At 41.5% G+C, this 13,297-nt stretch overlaps 1 protein-coding gene across 1 annotated transcript in view; it reads left to right on the top strand.

The window, feature by feature from the left end:
• LOC147464994 (ABC transporter G family member 11-like) overlaps window positions 1-13,070 on the top strand; it is a 62,055-nt gene extending 48,985 nt beyond the window's left edge. Inside the window, exons 6-10 of the mRNA XM_086517381.1 lie at window positions 5,162-5,356; window positions 5,476-5,562; window positions 5,673-5,945; window positions 6,050-6,157; window positions 6,711-13,070. Of these exons, the coding sequence (XP_086373507.1) occupies window positions 5,162-5,356; window positions 5,476-5,562; window positions 5,673-5,945; window positions 6,050-6,157; window positions 6,711-7,031 (984 nt within the window). The 3' untranslated portion in view covers window positions 7,032-13,070. The remainder of the gene's footprint in view (window positions 1-5,161; window positions 5,357-5,475; window positions 5,563-5,672; window positions 5,946-6,049; window positions 6,158-6,710) is intronic.
• Window positions 13,071-13,297: the final 227 nt, after the last annotated feature.

The following is a 13,297-nucleotide window of genomic DNA, read 5'->3' as shown; positions in this document are numbered from 1 at the left end:
GAAAGAAGGATCTTGGAGAATGTGCATTGACTATAGAGCTCTCAACAAAATCACTATCAAGAACATATTTCCGATTCCTAGGATCGATAATATTCTAGACCGACTACAAGGATCCTCTTGTTTCAGCAGGATCGATTTGAAGAGCGGATATCATCAGATCCGAATCGCGCCGGGAGATGTCTACAAGATAGCTTTTCAGACGACCTTCGGTTTATTCGAGTATTTGGTGATGCCTTTTGGGCTTACCAATGCTCCAGCGACCTTTAACCAAATGATGGACAGGATTTTCAGAGAGTACAGATCTTTTGTGGGCACTTTCTTTGATGACATTATTGTCTTCTCCAAGGATGAGGCAGATCATAGAGCACATCTGCTACAGGTCTTTCAGGCATTGCGGGATCACAAGTTGGTGATCAATGCAGAGAAGAGTGAATTTTCCTACCAGAGATGCACTTTTTGGGACACATCGCCTCAGCAACATGAGTGCAAATGGACCCGGCCAAGATAGAGACTATCCGTGACTGTCCCGATTTGAAGAATGTCCATGAAGCTGGAAGCTTCTTGGGCTTTTGTTCTTACTACTGGTGGTTCATGAGAAAGTTTGCAAAGGTTGCTTCCCCTTTGCATATTTTGACACAGAAAGGAGTCCCTTTCTCGTGGGGACCCACAGAGGTGACTGCCTTTCAGACATTGAAAGAGAAATTGACTACAGGACCAATTTTGACTTTGCTGGATTTGCAGAAGTCATTTGAAGTATATTGTGATGCTTGTGGTCGTAGTTTGGGTGCGGTCTTAATGCAAGAAGGCTGTCATTGCCTACGAGAGCCGATTGTTCTCAAGGCCGGAATTGACAACACAAATATATGAGAAAGAGCTTTTGGCGGTTATCCATGCTCTTACTCAGTGGCGACATTACCTACTCGGAGCCGATTTTACGGTCTTCACAGATCACCAGAGTTTACGCTACTTCTTGTCATAGAAGTAGCTATCGGAAAAGCAGATGCGGTGGGCAAACATCTTGTCACAGTTTCACTTCCAGATTGTCCATGTGCAGGGACAAAAGAATTTGGTGGTAGATGCTTTGTCCCGGAAGCCGTTGGTTCTGGCTATTTCCGTGATACATCATAGGAGCTTCGAGGATATGGTCGATCAGTATACCACAGATACAGATTTTGCTGATATTTTCACTCGGATACGGAATGGGGAGGTAGTAGCGGGATATTCCATTCGGGATGGCTACTTGATGAAGAGAACGATGTTGTGCGTTACACAGCCGTTAAGGGAAAAGGTTTTGACCGAATCCACTGTCCACCATTTACGGGTCATCGTGGCATTGCTACCACCTTGAAAGGTGTGGAGAGATACTTCTTTTGGCCGAGACTCAAGAAGGACGTGGACGATTTTGTATGCAGTTGCTTGGTATGCCGGAAGGCCAAGTTTGACAGGCATAAAGCACAGGGATTGTTACAGCTTTTACCCATACGCACCCGCCCGTGGGAAAGTATTGCAATGGATATCATTTTTGATCTCCCAAGAACACAGAGTGGGCACGATGGTATCTGGACTGTTATTGACAGATTTAGCAAGCAAGCTCATTTCATTCCAGTGAAGAAGACAGTCAAGCTGGATCACTTAGCAGGTTGTTCATTGCCCAGATCTTCAGATTACATGGCATGCCTTGGACAATTGTCTCCGACAGAGACCCCAGATTCACGAGTTTGTTTTGGAAGGCTATTTGGGAGAACATTGGCACGCGGTTGCAGTTTTCATCATCTTTCCACCCGCAGATAGATGGGCAATTGGAGATTGCAAATTCAGTCGTACTGGATTTATTGAAGTCTTACATCTCGGATCAGAAGACTCAATGGGAAAAGTATTTGCCTTTGGTAGAATTTGCCTACAATAACATGATACACTCTTCGACGGGGAAGGCGCCATTTGAGATTATTGAAGGTGCTCCGAAGGTTCCACCCTTCTTAAGCACGAAAGATAAGATTTTTGAAGCAGATTAGTACACTAGGGACTTGGACACAGCTTTTGCCAAGGTCCGGGAGGCTTTAGAGAAATCTCAAGAAAGACACAAAAAGGTAGCAGATTGACATGGTCGCGATTTGAAATTGAAGGAGAACGATTGGGTGCTCTTACGTTTTGAGAAGGTTCGCCTGAGAAAGAAAAAGGGAAAGGAGCGGCTTTTTCCAAAGCTTAGCATGAGATACTATGGACCTTTCCAGATTTCCAAAAAGATAATTGATGTCTCCTTTAAACTGAAGCTGCCCGATACTTGGAGAACTCACAATGCTTTTCATGTGAGTCTCCTGAAGCCTTTTAAAGGCGATGTGCCCGATGATGGGGAGCCAGATGAGCAACCCGAAGTGGAGGAAAACGAGGAGATACTCGTTCCAAAACAGATATTGGCACATAAAGATAGAATGGTAAAAGGTAAAATGATAAGGCAGTTCTTGGTTAAATTCAAGAACTATCCCACATTGGATGCGAAGTGGATGGAGGAGGAGGACCTGGCAGATACTCCTCAGATTGTGTGTCACATACTGGTGACGTGGCTGCCCTGTACACACATGGCTGCCCGGTACACACACACCCGCCCTGCTGTCTTGCTGACGTGGCAGGCCCGTACAACACTCACGCGGAAAATGCACTAAAAAGTTGACGTGGCATTGGCTGCACGGATCCGCAAATTTCGGCGTTGTTTATGGAAGTTCCTGCAGCTTTTGCGTGGCTGAATTCTACGCAAGAGAGAGGGAGCAGCTTTTGGGAAGAAATTGCTTTATTGACCAAGCAAGGAGGTTGTGAGATAAATTGCTTTATTTAGGCTTTTGATTTGCAGCTTTTGGGGCTCTGCTTTTGGCATCTCTTGTAACTCTTTATAAGTGCAGTTGGGCTCCCACTTCTCAGAGCATCTGGACGTAGAGTCTGAGAGAGAGACCCAACCACTCCGTGTACTTTGTGCAACAAATTAATACAAACAGAAATACCGAAAGGGGCGCCAGTCTTTGGGGCCAATATCTCTAGGCTCAGAGCTCCGCCGGGCCGTGTCGAATCAATTGTGAACTGTGCACTGTTTTGAAGTGAATTCTTGTTGTGGCACGGTAGAATCTTGACTTGGAGTGTCCATGTTTGTTACAATGGTATCAGAGCGCGGCCAATTTCTCTTCTATCGGGAAATCCGATCCTTTTTACGCGGCACTCATGGATTCAGACAGAGATCAGTCGACTTCCTCTACATCCGGAGATGCGGGAAGAGATCACGAAGAAGATTCACGCGAGGAGTACGACCCGCTTCGGCCTACTCAGGCAGAGCTTGAAGAGATGGAGCGTCGATGATTGATCGACGATGCAACAAAGATGATGCTAAATTTTGCGAAGGACCCGAAATTTGCAAAATTTATGACCCAGACCTCCTTCGACGAGGTGCACGCACAGTGGCGGCAAACCACAGAAACACCCCTCAAACCGGCACTGAAGAAACCTCCTTCTCCAAGGATGTTTACTGAGCAAGAATTAGAAGAGGTGGTTGATACACGGATTTCTCAGCTTTTTGACGCACAGAACAAAGCGAAAAAGCACTACAAAAAGCAAAAGAAAGGAACTGACTTCCCGGGTTATTTGGGTCGTCAGTCTACATTTGCCTCGGCAAGAAAGCAGAAGAAGCATGTGCGATTTAAAGGAGTACCCAATTCTTCTTCTTCTTCTTCTTCTGACAGTTCTTCTAGCTTCTCTAACTCAAGCGAAGAAGACAGAGAAGGGAAAAAGTGAAGCAAAAAGCAAAGCTTCGGAAAGGGCAAGAAAAAGCTAAATCTCGCCCAGTTGTTGACAGTTCTACAGAGGACTCGTAATCGGGTGGTTCGGACTCTGATGACAGCAGCTTTTATGCAAAGAAGTTCTATAAAGCCAACCAGTATGACTTTTTGGAGGATAAAAGCAAGAAAGTCCGAGAGTTTAAAGAAGGTGGACAATCACTTAAATTTGACACGTTTTCTGGATATCGAGATGCTTCGAAGGCTTTGGCCTTCATACAACAGTTTGACATAGCTTTCTCTGGAGGGCGTTACTCAAAGCACTCCAAGATTCGGAGGGCTACCTCTTACTTCAGGGGAAATGCTCAAACTTGGTGGTCCACGCTTCTATTGAACAAGAAAGCACCAATTAAATGGCTGAAATTTAAAAGGCTTTTTATTTCTTCTTGGTTGACTCGGGAGTACGAATGTGACATACGAACTGCTTGGAACCATCTTCGAATGACCAAGAGAGATTCATTGGACGCATATTGCGAGAGATTCTGGAGCTCTTTTCTACCAGCCTCTTCATTTAAGAAGATCTCGTTCAAAGAACAGATTGAGCGGTTTACCTTGGGACTTCCTACAGAGATCCAAGATCATTGCTTAGAGCAAAAGTCAGATTCATTCAGGAACTGATGAGTCATGCGAAACGGGGTTTTGCCATTCATTCAGGCAGTTTGACCTACCCCAGAGATGAAACCACGACGCAAAGGACCGAACAGACTTCGAACAATGAAAGTAGAAAGAAGAAGAGCAGCCCAGAAAAGAAAGAAAAGGATGCACGACCCAAGCTTACTCTTCAAGAGAGAGCTAACTACATCAAAGAGGGGAAGTGCTTTGAGGATGCGGAAATTTTCTTGTCAGCGTTTTCAAGATTTTGGTTTTTTGATTATAACAAAAATCTAGTCCCATAACTACGTTATGAAGCTCGATTTCTTGGTATACTAAGTTTTTTCCTATCCATACACATCGAATTCTATGAAAAATCTTATTTTGATGAGAAGTTATATTCAATTTATGAAAATTTTGTTAAAACTGCACTAAATTTCTATGGTTTCATCTTAAAACTTATCATCATATTCATAATTTGGTATTAATTCTGGGAAAGTAAAATTTGGCTATGTTTTTCACCTCATAACTGACCTAAGGTATGAATGATTTTTTTCTAGATTCACCAAATAATTATGACAAGTTGCTAGAAAAATTGGACACTTCAGTGTCTCAGGACACTTAGAGTGTCCGATTACAGAAAGTAGTAGAAATCAGCCTCGGTCCTCTTTTCATTGTGAGAGAGAGAGCTCCTAGTGTTTTGTTTTGTTTTTCCCCAAAGACATTGGTAACAAAATGCTTTTGTTATTTTGCAGGAAGGAACTGTCTTAGAATCGAGTGGCAGCCAAGCTAGTTTTTGGAAGCAGATGACTACTCTCACAAGAAGGTCCTTCACCAATATGTCTAGGGATGTGGGCTACTATTGGCTACGTGTTATAATGTATGTGCTCGTGAGCATCTGCGTTAGTACCATATATCTCAATGTGGGAACGAGCTATGAAGCAATTTTGGTTAGTGTCCATATTACTTGGCAGAAGTGCTACGTATTGTGGGTGGGTTTTCAGGCAAAAATGAATAATCTAGTTGGACAGAAAGAGTTGAGAAATGTTCTTGTTTTTATTTTATGCAGGCAAGAGGCTCTTGTGCATCTTTTATTTTTGGCTTTCTCACATTCATGGCCATTGGTGGATTTCCATCTTTTGTTGAAGACATGAAGGTTCAAAGTTTTTGCCAGTTGTTTCTTTGTAGTCCCTGCATGCACAATTGTTTTTTCTTTGTTTCTTTCTTAGTTAGCAATAGTAAACCCGATCAATTATTTTTCGGCAGGTGTTTATCAGAGAGAGATTGAATGGGCATTATGGGGTTTTCGCCTTTGTTATGGGAAATACTCTATCTTCCATGCCCTTTTTGTTTCTAATCGCGATTTTGTCTGCTACCATATGCTACTTCATGGTTGGTTTGCACCCTGGATTTTTACACTATTTGTATTTCACTCTCATACTCTACGGATCTCTGCTCGTGGTAGAAGGCTTAATGATGGTCATTGCCAGCCTAGTTCCCAATTTTTTGATGGGTATCGTAACTGGAGCTGGAATTCAGGTTCACAATCTCTATCCTTTCTTACACCTGTATATGCATAGACACTCTCAAATTAGGTTTCTTTGTCGTCTCATGGAATGCTTTGTATTTGTTCTATTCAACAGGGCATTTTCATGCTTGTAGCTGGATACTTCCGTTTGTTGAATGATCTACCAAAGCCTATTTGGAGATATCCATTGTCGTACCTTAGCTTTGATTATTGGGCCTTACAGGTAGTGTTGATCTTCAACTCTGAGTATCTCTGTGTCGTTCTAGGTGTCTACTTGTTGCCCTATGCTACCCTCTTCCTCAAGCAGTGTCGCTGGAAATTTTTATCCAAACTGCCTTTTATTTGTGTCCGTGTGTGCGTGCGCGTGTGTGTTGGAGACGTAGTCACATGGAATACAAAATGGGAATGGAGAGCCGGAACGGTAAAGAATTGCATTCCCTGTGACAACATTCGAGCGTCACATGGAATGTGGACTAGATGGAAAAGGGGAACACGGAACTTGGAACGGGGACCCTAAAGATCGCCATTTCTTGTGACTATGGTTGGAGAGTGTGGGTGTGGGTGTGCTGGTGCTTGTATGCTGGGTGTGTTGGGCACATGTATGCTGCGCATGCATGTGCTCATAGATGCATGTAGGCATGCATGCATGCTCATAGATGCATGTAGGCATATGCATGCATGCATATGCAGGCGAGCATGTTCACTTATGCACGCGCTTGCTTTGTGTAATTAAAACTAGCAAGTGACCGTTGGCCAATCTTGAACATTTTAAACAGGGTCAATTCAAAAATGACTTGCTTGGAATGGAGTTTGACAATCAGGCTTTCGCATTCCCGCCTAAGATAACGGGGAAGTATATATTGGAGCACTTTTATCAAATAAGCACACAGAGGAATAAATGGTTTGACCTTGCTATGATAGTGGTCATGGTGATTACGTATCGCTTACTCTTTCTTGGTGCCATAAAAGTGAAGGAGAGCATCATTCCACAGGTAATGGCAAAGCTTACACACCGCTCTTTGCAAATGGCAACATCCATTCCTGAACCTCCCTCGCCCCTAACACCAAGCCCTATCAAAGAGCTTAGGAGAATGTAGGCCTCAGTAAGCAGGCCCCCCTTTGTAACATACATAGTTTACCACTTGCTCAAATATACAGGTTCCACGCTGCTCCTAAGGGGTTAAAGGGCTGATGTGCCTCGGATGTCTGGCCGCCCACGAACTCACTCATTATCTTTCCATTATACCTACGAGAAAATAAGGGTTTGACCTGCAAGAGCTCCACAAGTCCTGCGGAGTCTGTTCACTCTTTCTATCCCTCTTGCTCTCCGTGCACACAATCATCCATCATTAGCTTTAGCCATTTATCTCTATATGACGCTAAAGTTTATGTTCTTTCTGAGATTAGAGATCAAAACCTAGCTTCAGCTTTGAATCAATCCTTAACACTACATCACGTGCATTAAGGGCGACATTATTAAAATCGCTTGTCTATGAATTTTCCATGACTGACATATCCTTTTCCTATTCAAGCTGTAAATATTTTTTTGAAGTCCTTTGCTGAGTCTATGTAGAACTAAAATAGCACATGCATTCAGGGGCCAGTATTAAAAATCTCATATATGTGATTTTTCCACACCTACAACACAGCCATTTCCTTATCTGTCAAGGTCCAGGGTTGCGGGGCAGGGGATCTCGGCCACTCATCTACTGTCCATTACTGACAGTAGATGAGGTGACAGTAATTTCAGCATGGGCAGTCAGATGTGAGACAAGTCAGCACGCGTAATCACGCATAGCAATGATTGGCGATCGTTTTGCGACACCTCACCATGCGGAAAAATGGCTGCCTGTACTTGCGTTGCAGGACTGCATGTGCTCGTCGTTAGAGTCCAGTGATTGGCCTCCCTCCCCTAGACCTTGACAACCGGGAAAGGTCTTTTATTGACCTTTCCCTCGTAAAAACTACTCCCACCATGGCTCCCGGCTCCCCGCCGGTTGCCATGGAGTAGCACTTTTTACGAGGAAAGGTCAGTAAAAGACCTTTCCTACAAATGAAAATGACAATTTTTGGAATTAAAAAATCCTTCTGTTGAAGCCATGCAGTAGGTACATGTCTCTATCAACGACCAAACAAATAAAGAATGATATTAAGGATTGTGGAAAGAAGTGCATCCATCAAATCCATATTCATTGCTCACTCTCACATCCCATCAAAATTTTCTCTTTTTGAAAATATATCAAAAATCCCAGTTAGAGTGAAGCAATGCTAAGGCTTTGCCAGAGAGAGAGAGAGAGAGAGAGAGAGAGAGAGTCTGTCATCCATTATAAACAAACATGGCATGGCGCACATTATGCTTTCTTATGAATGTCTTCAAGGGTGCGAAGTGGAGCCATAAGAGCACCACAATTAGGGAGGCGGGGAGACGACTAGAGTAGATTGGGCTCGGTGTGTGTGGTCATCGAGAGACATGCATGCCAAGCCTAAGCCAGGAGGGGTAGAGCATAGAGAGCGTCCCTGGTTTATTAGCACCATACCTTGCATAATGCAACCCATGTAAGGTGGCACACGGCAATCCATTCTCACGGTAGAACTCAGCTGAAATGATAGCTAGGAGCAAGAGCTGCAATGAAAAATCATAAGCATTGTAAGCTCTCTCTCTCTCTCTCTCTCTCTCTCTCTCTCTCTCTCTCTCTTATAGCAGGGCTTGAGTTCAAGCCCCATCGGATATATCTGTAGGTCTCTTGGAATTGTTCCTACCACATTAAAAACTTATCTTCTCATGGGTGTGTGTATAGGAGTGTGTATGAAGAACAAGACAAAACTAGAATAGCCTTTGATATGGAAGACTAGTTATCGCACCTTCCTTGAGTAGAAGGTTTTGAGTTGTTTAAACCTTGTTGGATAGATCTTAAGAATTATTCTCACGATATTAAAAACTTTTCTCCTTGGATGGCATTGAATGCACTACCCGCATGTTGCGAAGCTTATGCATGGACCACTATGCATGAGGTGACGGTATTCTTTAGGGGGAGTGCATATGTGTTCTTGCTTTCATTGGTCGAGAAGGGACATGCTAAGAGAACTAGATTGAGAAGATACTAATTACCAATGCTTGCATTAATTGGTTATCATGCAAGAAAATTGAAGATTTAGGATTGGAGGCATGTAGACCGCCCAAAAGCAGTATGAAGATGGGGTAATCTAGTACACTGTCACTTTAGAAGAAGGATAGTCTTCCAATTGGAGGAGGAGTCCAAGTAAAAAGAGATACGTTGCACGTGATGATCAGAGTCTTGAGATATTTATTTCCTCTCCTTGGCCCCCTACCCTATCAAGGTGGACGATGATCAGAGTGTTGAGATATCGAGTGTATCCATGGTTTTCTTGAATGACTACTTGCCCACATTTATCACTAGCACAAGGTAGCGGACACAAGGAGCAACACAAATAGTACCACAACTTGACCTCACAAACATGGTCTACCTAGGGAGAGTGATAACTCTTATCTTGTCACCTCTCTCACTAGCGGTTTCAAATCCACCATTGCACATAGTCACTTTGTTATGTTGTAGTTTCCACTTATGTTTTGTAAACCAATTATTAGTTTGACTAGTGAACAAGATGAAGTATCTCTTAGCCTCCATCTCCAATGCATGCGCTCTTTATTTTGTGTGCGTGTGTGTGTGCGTCCCTATGCTTTCAAGAGTTCAAGCCCTATCCTTCTCTATTATCAAAATTAAACCACGTTCAAGCTCTATCCTTTTGTATCTCTTGCATGGTATCATAGCCTGGCTGTGATTTAGGAGCTGTGAGCAACAAGCAAGAGAAGTGGAAAAAGTGGTTAAGGGTAAGGGTTTCTTGATTCTCTTCCCTCTTATGTTGATACTAAATCCACCTTGAAATTATCGAAAGGAATCATTCAAAATCTTTGATTTTAACGATTTGGAAATTGTACAATTCTAGATTCCTATTTCATGTGTGTTTTGGCCTCTATTTTGGAGTTAAGAGTGCATGATATGGTTTAAAGTTATAATTAGCATCCATATGCTTTTTTGAAGTCAATTGACTTGAAACTATGTTTGGTTTGGTTGACTCTGTTACTCTGGCATAGGACTTTTTCAACGAATATGTCTAATTCTCTATAAGTATGCTTGGTTAGTGTAGTCCAAAGTACATGGTGATTGTACCTTGTTCAAAGTGTGTCTTGATAATTTTTCAAAGTGTGTTTGGTAAAATAAATTGGGCTAGTTGGAAAGAATGCACTAAGGATTTGAAAAAAGGTGTCTACTTGTGAGTAAACCCAAGTTGACAATCGAACATGGGTAGGCTGGCTATTATGTATTTAAAAGGAAAGCAAGGCGTGTGGGTTTGGTTGGGGATGGGGCTCTAGGCAACGCCACTAGCTGTAAGGGGAGAGCAATGTGGTACTCAAGGGAAACCGAGTTGGCAAAGCTAGTTGAAACAGGTGGATCAAGTGAAGGTATCTCATGTGGTTGAAAACTTTGTAAGGGTTTATCGGGCCTATAATAGATTTAAAAAATTAAAAGATATTCCTAATGGCTTCAAAAAAATTAGAAGGTATTCCTAATTCAAAGATTCCCTCAATAACAACAAAAACGATGCGCTAGTCTATAGCACGTAGCAACGGACAATGACGAAGCATGTAGATTTGCAACAGTATCAGCTCGATGTAAGAAAGACGAATACAACTTTGTACGCACGTGCGAGAGAGAGAGAGAGAGAGAGAGAGAGAGAGAGAGAGAGAGAGAGAGAGAGAGAGAAGGTATTCCTAATTCAAAGATTCCCTCAATAACAACAAAAACGATGTGCTAGTCTATAGCACGCAGTAACGTGCAATGACGAAGCACATAGATTTGCAACAGTATCAGTTGGATGTGAGAAAGACGAATGCAACTTTGCGTGCACGTGCATGAGAGAGAGAGAGAAGACGAATGCAACTTTGCGTGCACGTGCATGAGAGAGAGAGAGAGAGAGAGAGAGAGAGAGAGAGAGAGAGAGAGAGAGAGAGCACTTTAAAGAGAAGAAAATGCTAAGGGAAAATAAAGGAGAAGAGAAACACAAATATACAATGTGAAGTTCAACACCTCTCACATAAGGTCTTTTGACACCTACATCTGTCTTTTCATTCCCTAAAGTCACCCTTCACTTAAGCACTTAATATGTTTTGAAAGACTTTTTATTTTTCAGAGATTGGGAAGACCTAATAGATAAATAAGGAGAATAATGGCTCAACCAAACAGAGTACTAGGAGATGGTAGGATAGAAGTAAGTGCTAGAGAATACATGGATCAGGATGAACAATGGTTATAGATTGGATCGGCTACAAGTGGAAGGAGTTAAAGAGAGTATAAAATCGAAGCCAAATAAAAATTGATAACTAGATTGACCCATATGAATGCGAGACTAGTATTGAATTGACCAACATCAGTACACACAAAACAAAAGGTAATGGCGTCTTGGATATCTAAATTAGAACAAAGAGTATCTAGTGGGCATAAATATACAACATATACAAGATGCTTAGTCAAAGAAATTTCTTCCGAGAGAAATAATTCAACATGATAGGAGGGAGAACTTCTTTTGAGAGATTCAATACAAGATACCTAGTCAATGAGAACTTATTCCGATAGAACATAGATAGGGTTAGAAATAGGTAGGCTGAAAGGATTTAAGTCTAGAGTTGGTCACAAAGGGTAGAGTCTATCAAAATAAGCATGATTAGGGCCACAACACCATGAGGGAGGATGTTGGAGGCAATAAAAGCCCATCTAGCTTTGATAATAAGAGGGGAAGAAGGGAGGGTCTCTCATCTAGCCCATGTCTGCTAAGCCTTAATTGTTTTAAGCATTGGTCATGAGAATCAACCCTCAAGCATGGGAGATGCATGCAAACATATGTTTTTAAATACTCACATAATAAACTTATGTTATTAAAAACTCACATAAGAGACCGCCAAATCCTTGTATTTGGTCATTTTGATGCCCTTGAGGAGAATAATTTTATCATATGGTATGGTTATCACCCACATAAAACTCTCCCATAACATTTTGTAAAACTTGACAAAAGTAAATGACAGAACAAAAAACTCTCATCATCCAACCTGAAGAGCTTTGTGAAATTCTCATTCAATCATCATACCAAAAGATATGTAAAACATTGAAAATAGCAATTGCATTGTAAGAACAATTTACTATCTTTGACATTACTTGTTTTATATTGAGCTCCTTATCATTCCACTATACTCAATAATCCAACACTATATTCAACTCTTTGAAATGGAATAAAAATTCATTAGATTGGGTTTATGTGTGAACAAACAACCTTTTCGAAACAAAAAAATCTTCCCCAGGGTTCTTCATAATGATTTTTAAAGAAGAGAATAATTTTTTGATACTAGTGTCAAGCTTCAATGAAGACCTTGTTACCAAATTAATTGACATAATTAAGAGAGCAGATCGAATTGAGTATGGTGAGATGAAAATGAAGGCGGGATGATGATGCCACTACATGAACTCTAACAAGACAAGAGAAGGAGAGGTGATTTCCAGTAGATGTTTCTTAACCTTGATTTTTCAAGGCAAACCACTTAGACAACCGGGATTTGTACAAAATCTAAACTATTTACTGGGATTTATAACTAAAATGCCCAAATTTTGACCTTGAAAGTTAAGGTCTCATGAGATTACAACCAAGACTCTTCATTTTCAATCGGGAAACATACATTACAAACTGGGCTCAATTTTGAGGCAGTAATTGCTGGTTTTTTTGAGAGTATTGCATGATAGACAAGTGGCCAACAATGAGCACCTTTTACATCAAAAAAATGAATGAAGAATTTGATTTCAAAGTATTAACTCAAGATAATTCAAGGGATTAAAACAAACATTTAACATTATTCAAATCAAGTTTAGGCTCCAAGTGAAAAATGTTGACTGCTTTTTTCTTCATCTACCAAAGGAAATTTATCAGTACTATGCAACCTCCTTTTGGATGGAAGCTAAAGGAGGCACATATATTGACACCTCTCTCTCTCTCTCTCTCTCTCACACACACACACACACACACACACACACACACACACACACACACACACACACACACACACACACACACACACACACACACACACACACACACACACACACACACACACACACACACACACATGAAACCATACCATCCTTTATTTTCAAAAGACAGTTTCTAGTGAAAACATGCATAAGGTAGAAACATATACAAGAGTAACACTTTAATAATACCTAACAACCCATTGGAATGTTACAACTACGATGATAAAATTATCTAGAAGATGGATCATTTAGCCACTTTTTAAGAGGCA

This window comes from Adiantum capillus-veneris, chromosome 1, assembly GCF_014529385.1.
Source record: "Adiantum capillus-veneris isolate H3 chromosome 1, ASM1452938v2, whole genome shotgun sequence".
Taxonomy (NCBI): Eukaryota; Viridiplantae; Streptophyta; class Polypodiopsida; order Polypodiales; family Pteridaceae; genus Adiantum; species Adiantum capillus-veneris.
Note: the sequence above shows the minus strand (reverse complement) of the source record. Positions and strands in the feature narration are given on the sequence as shown.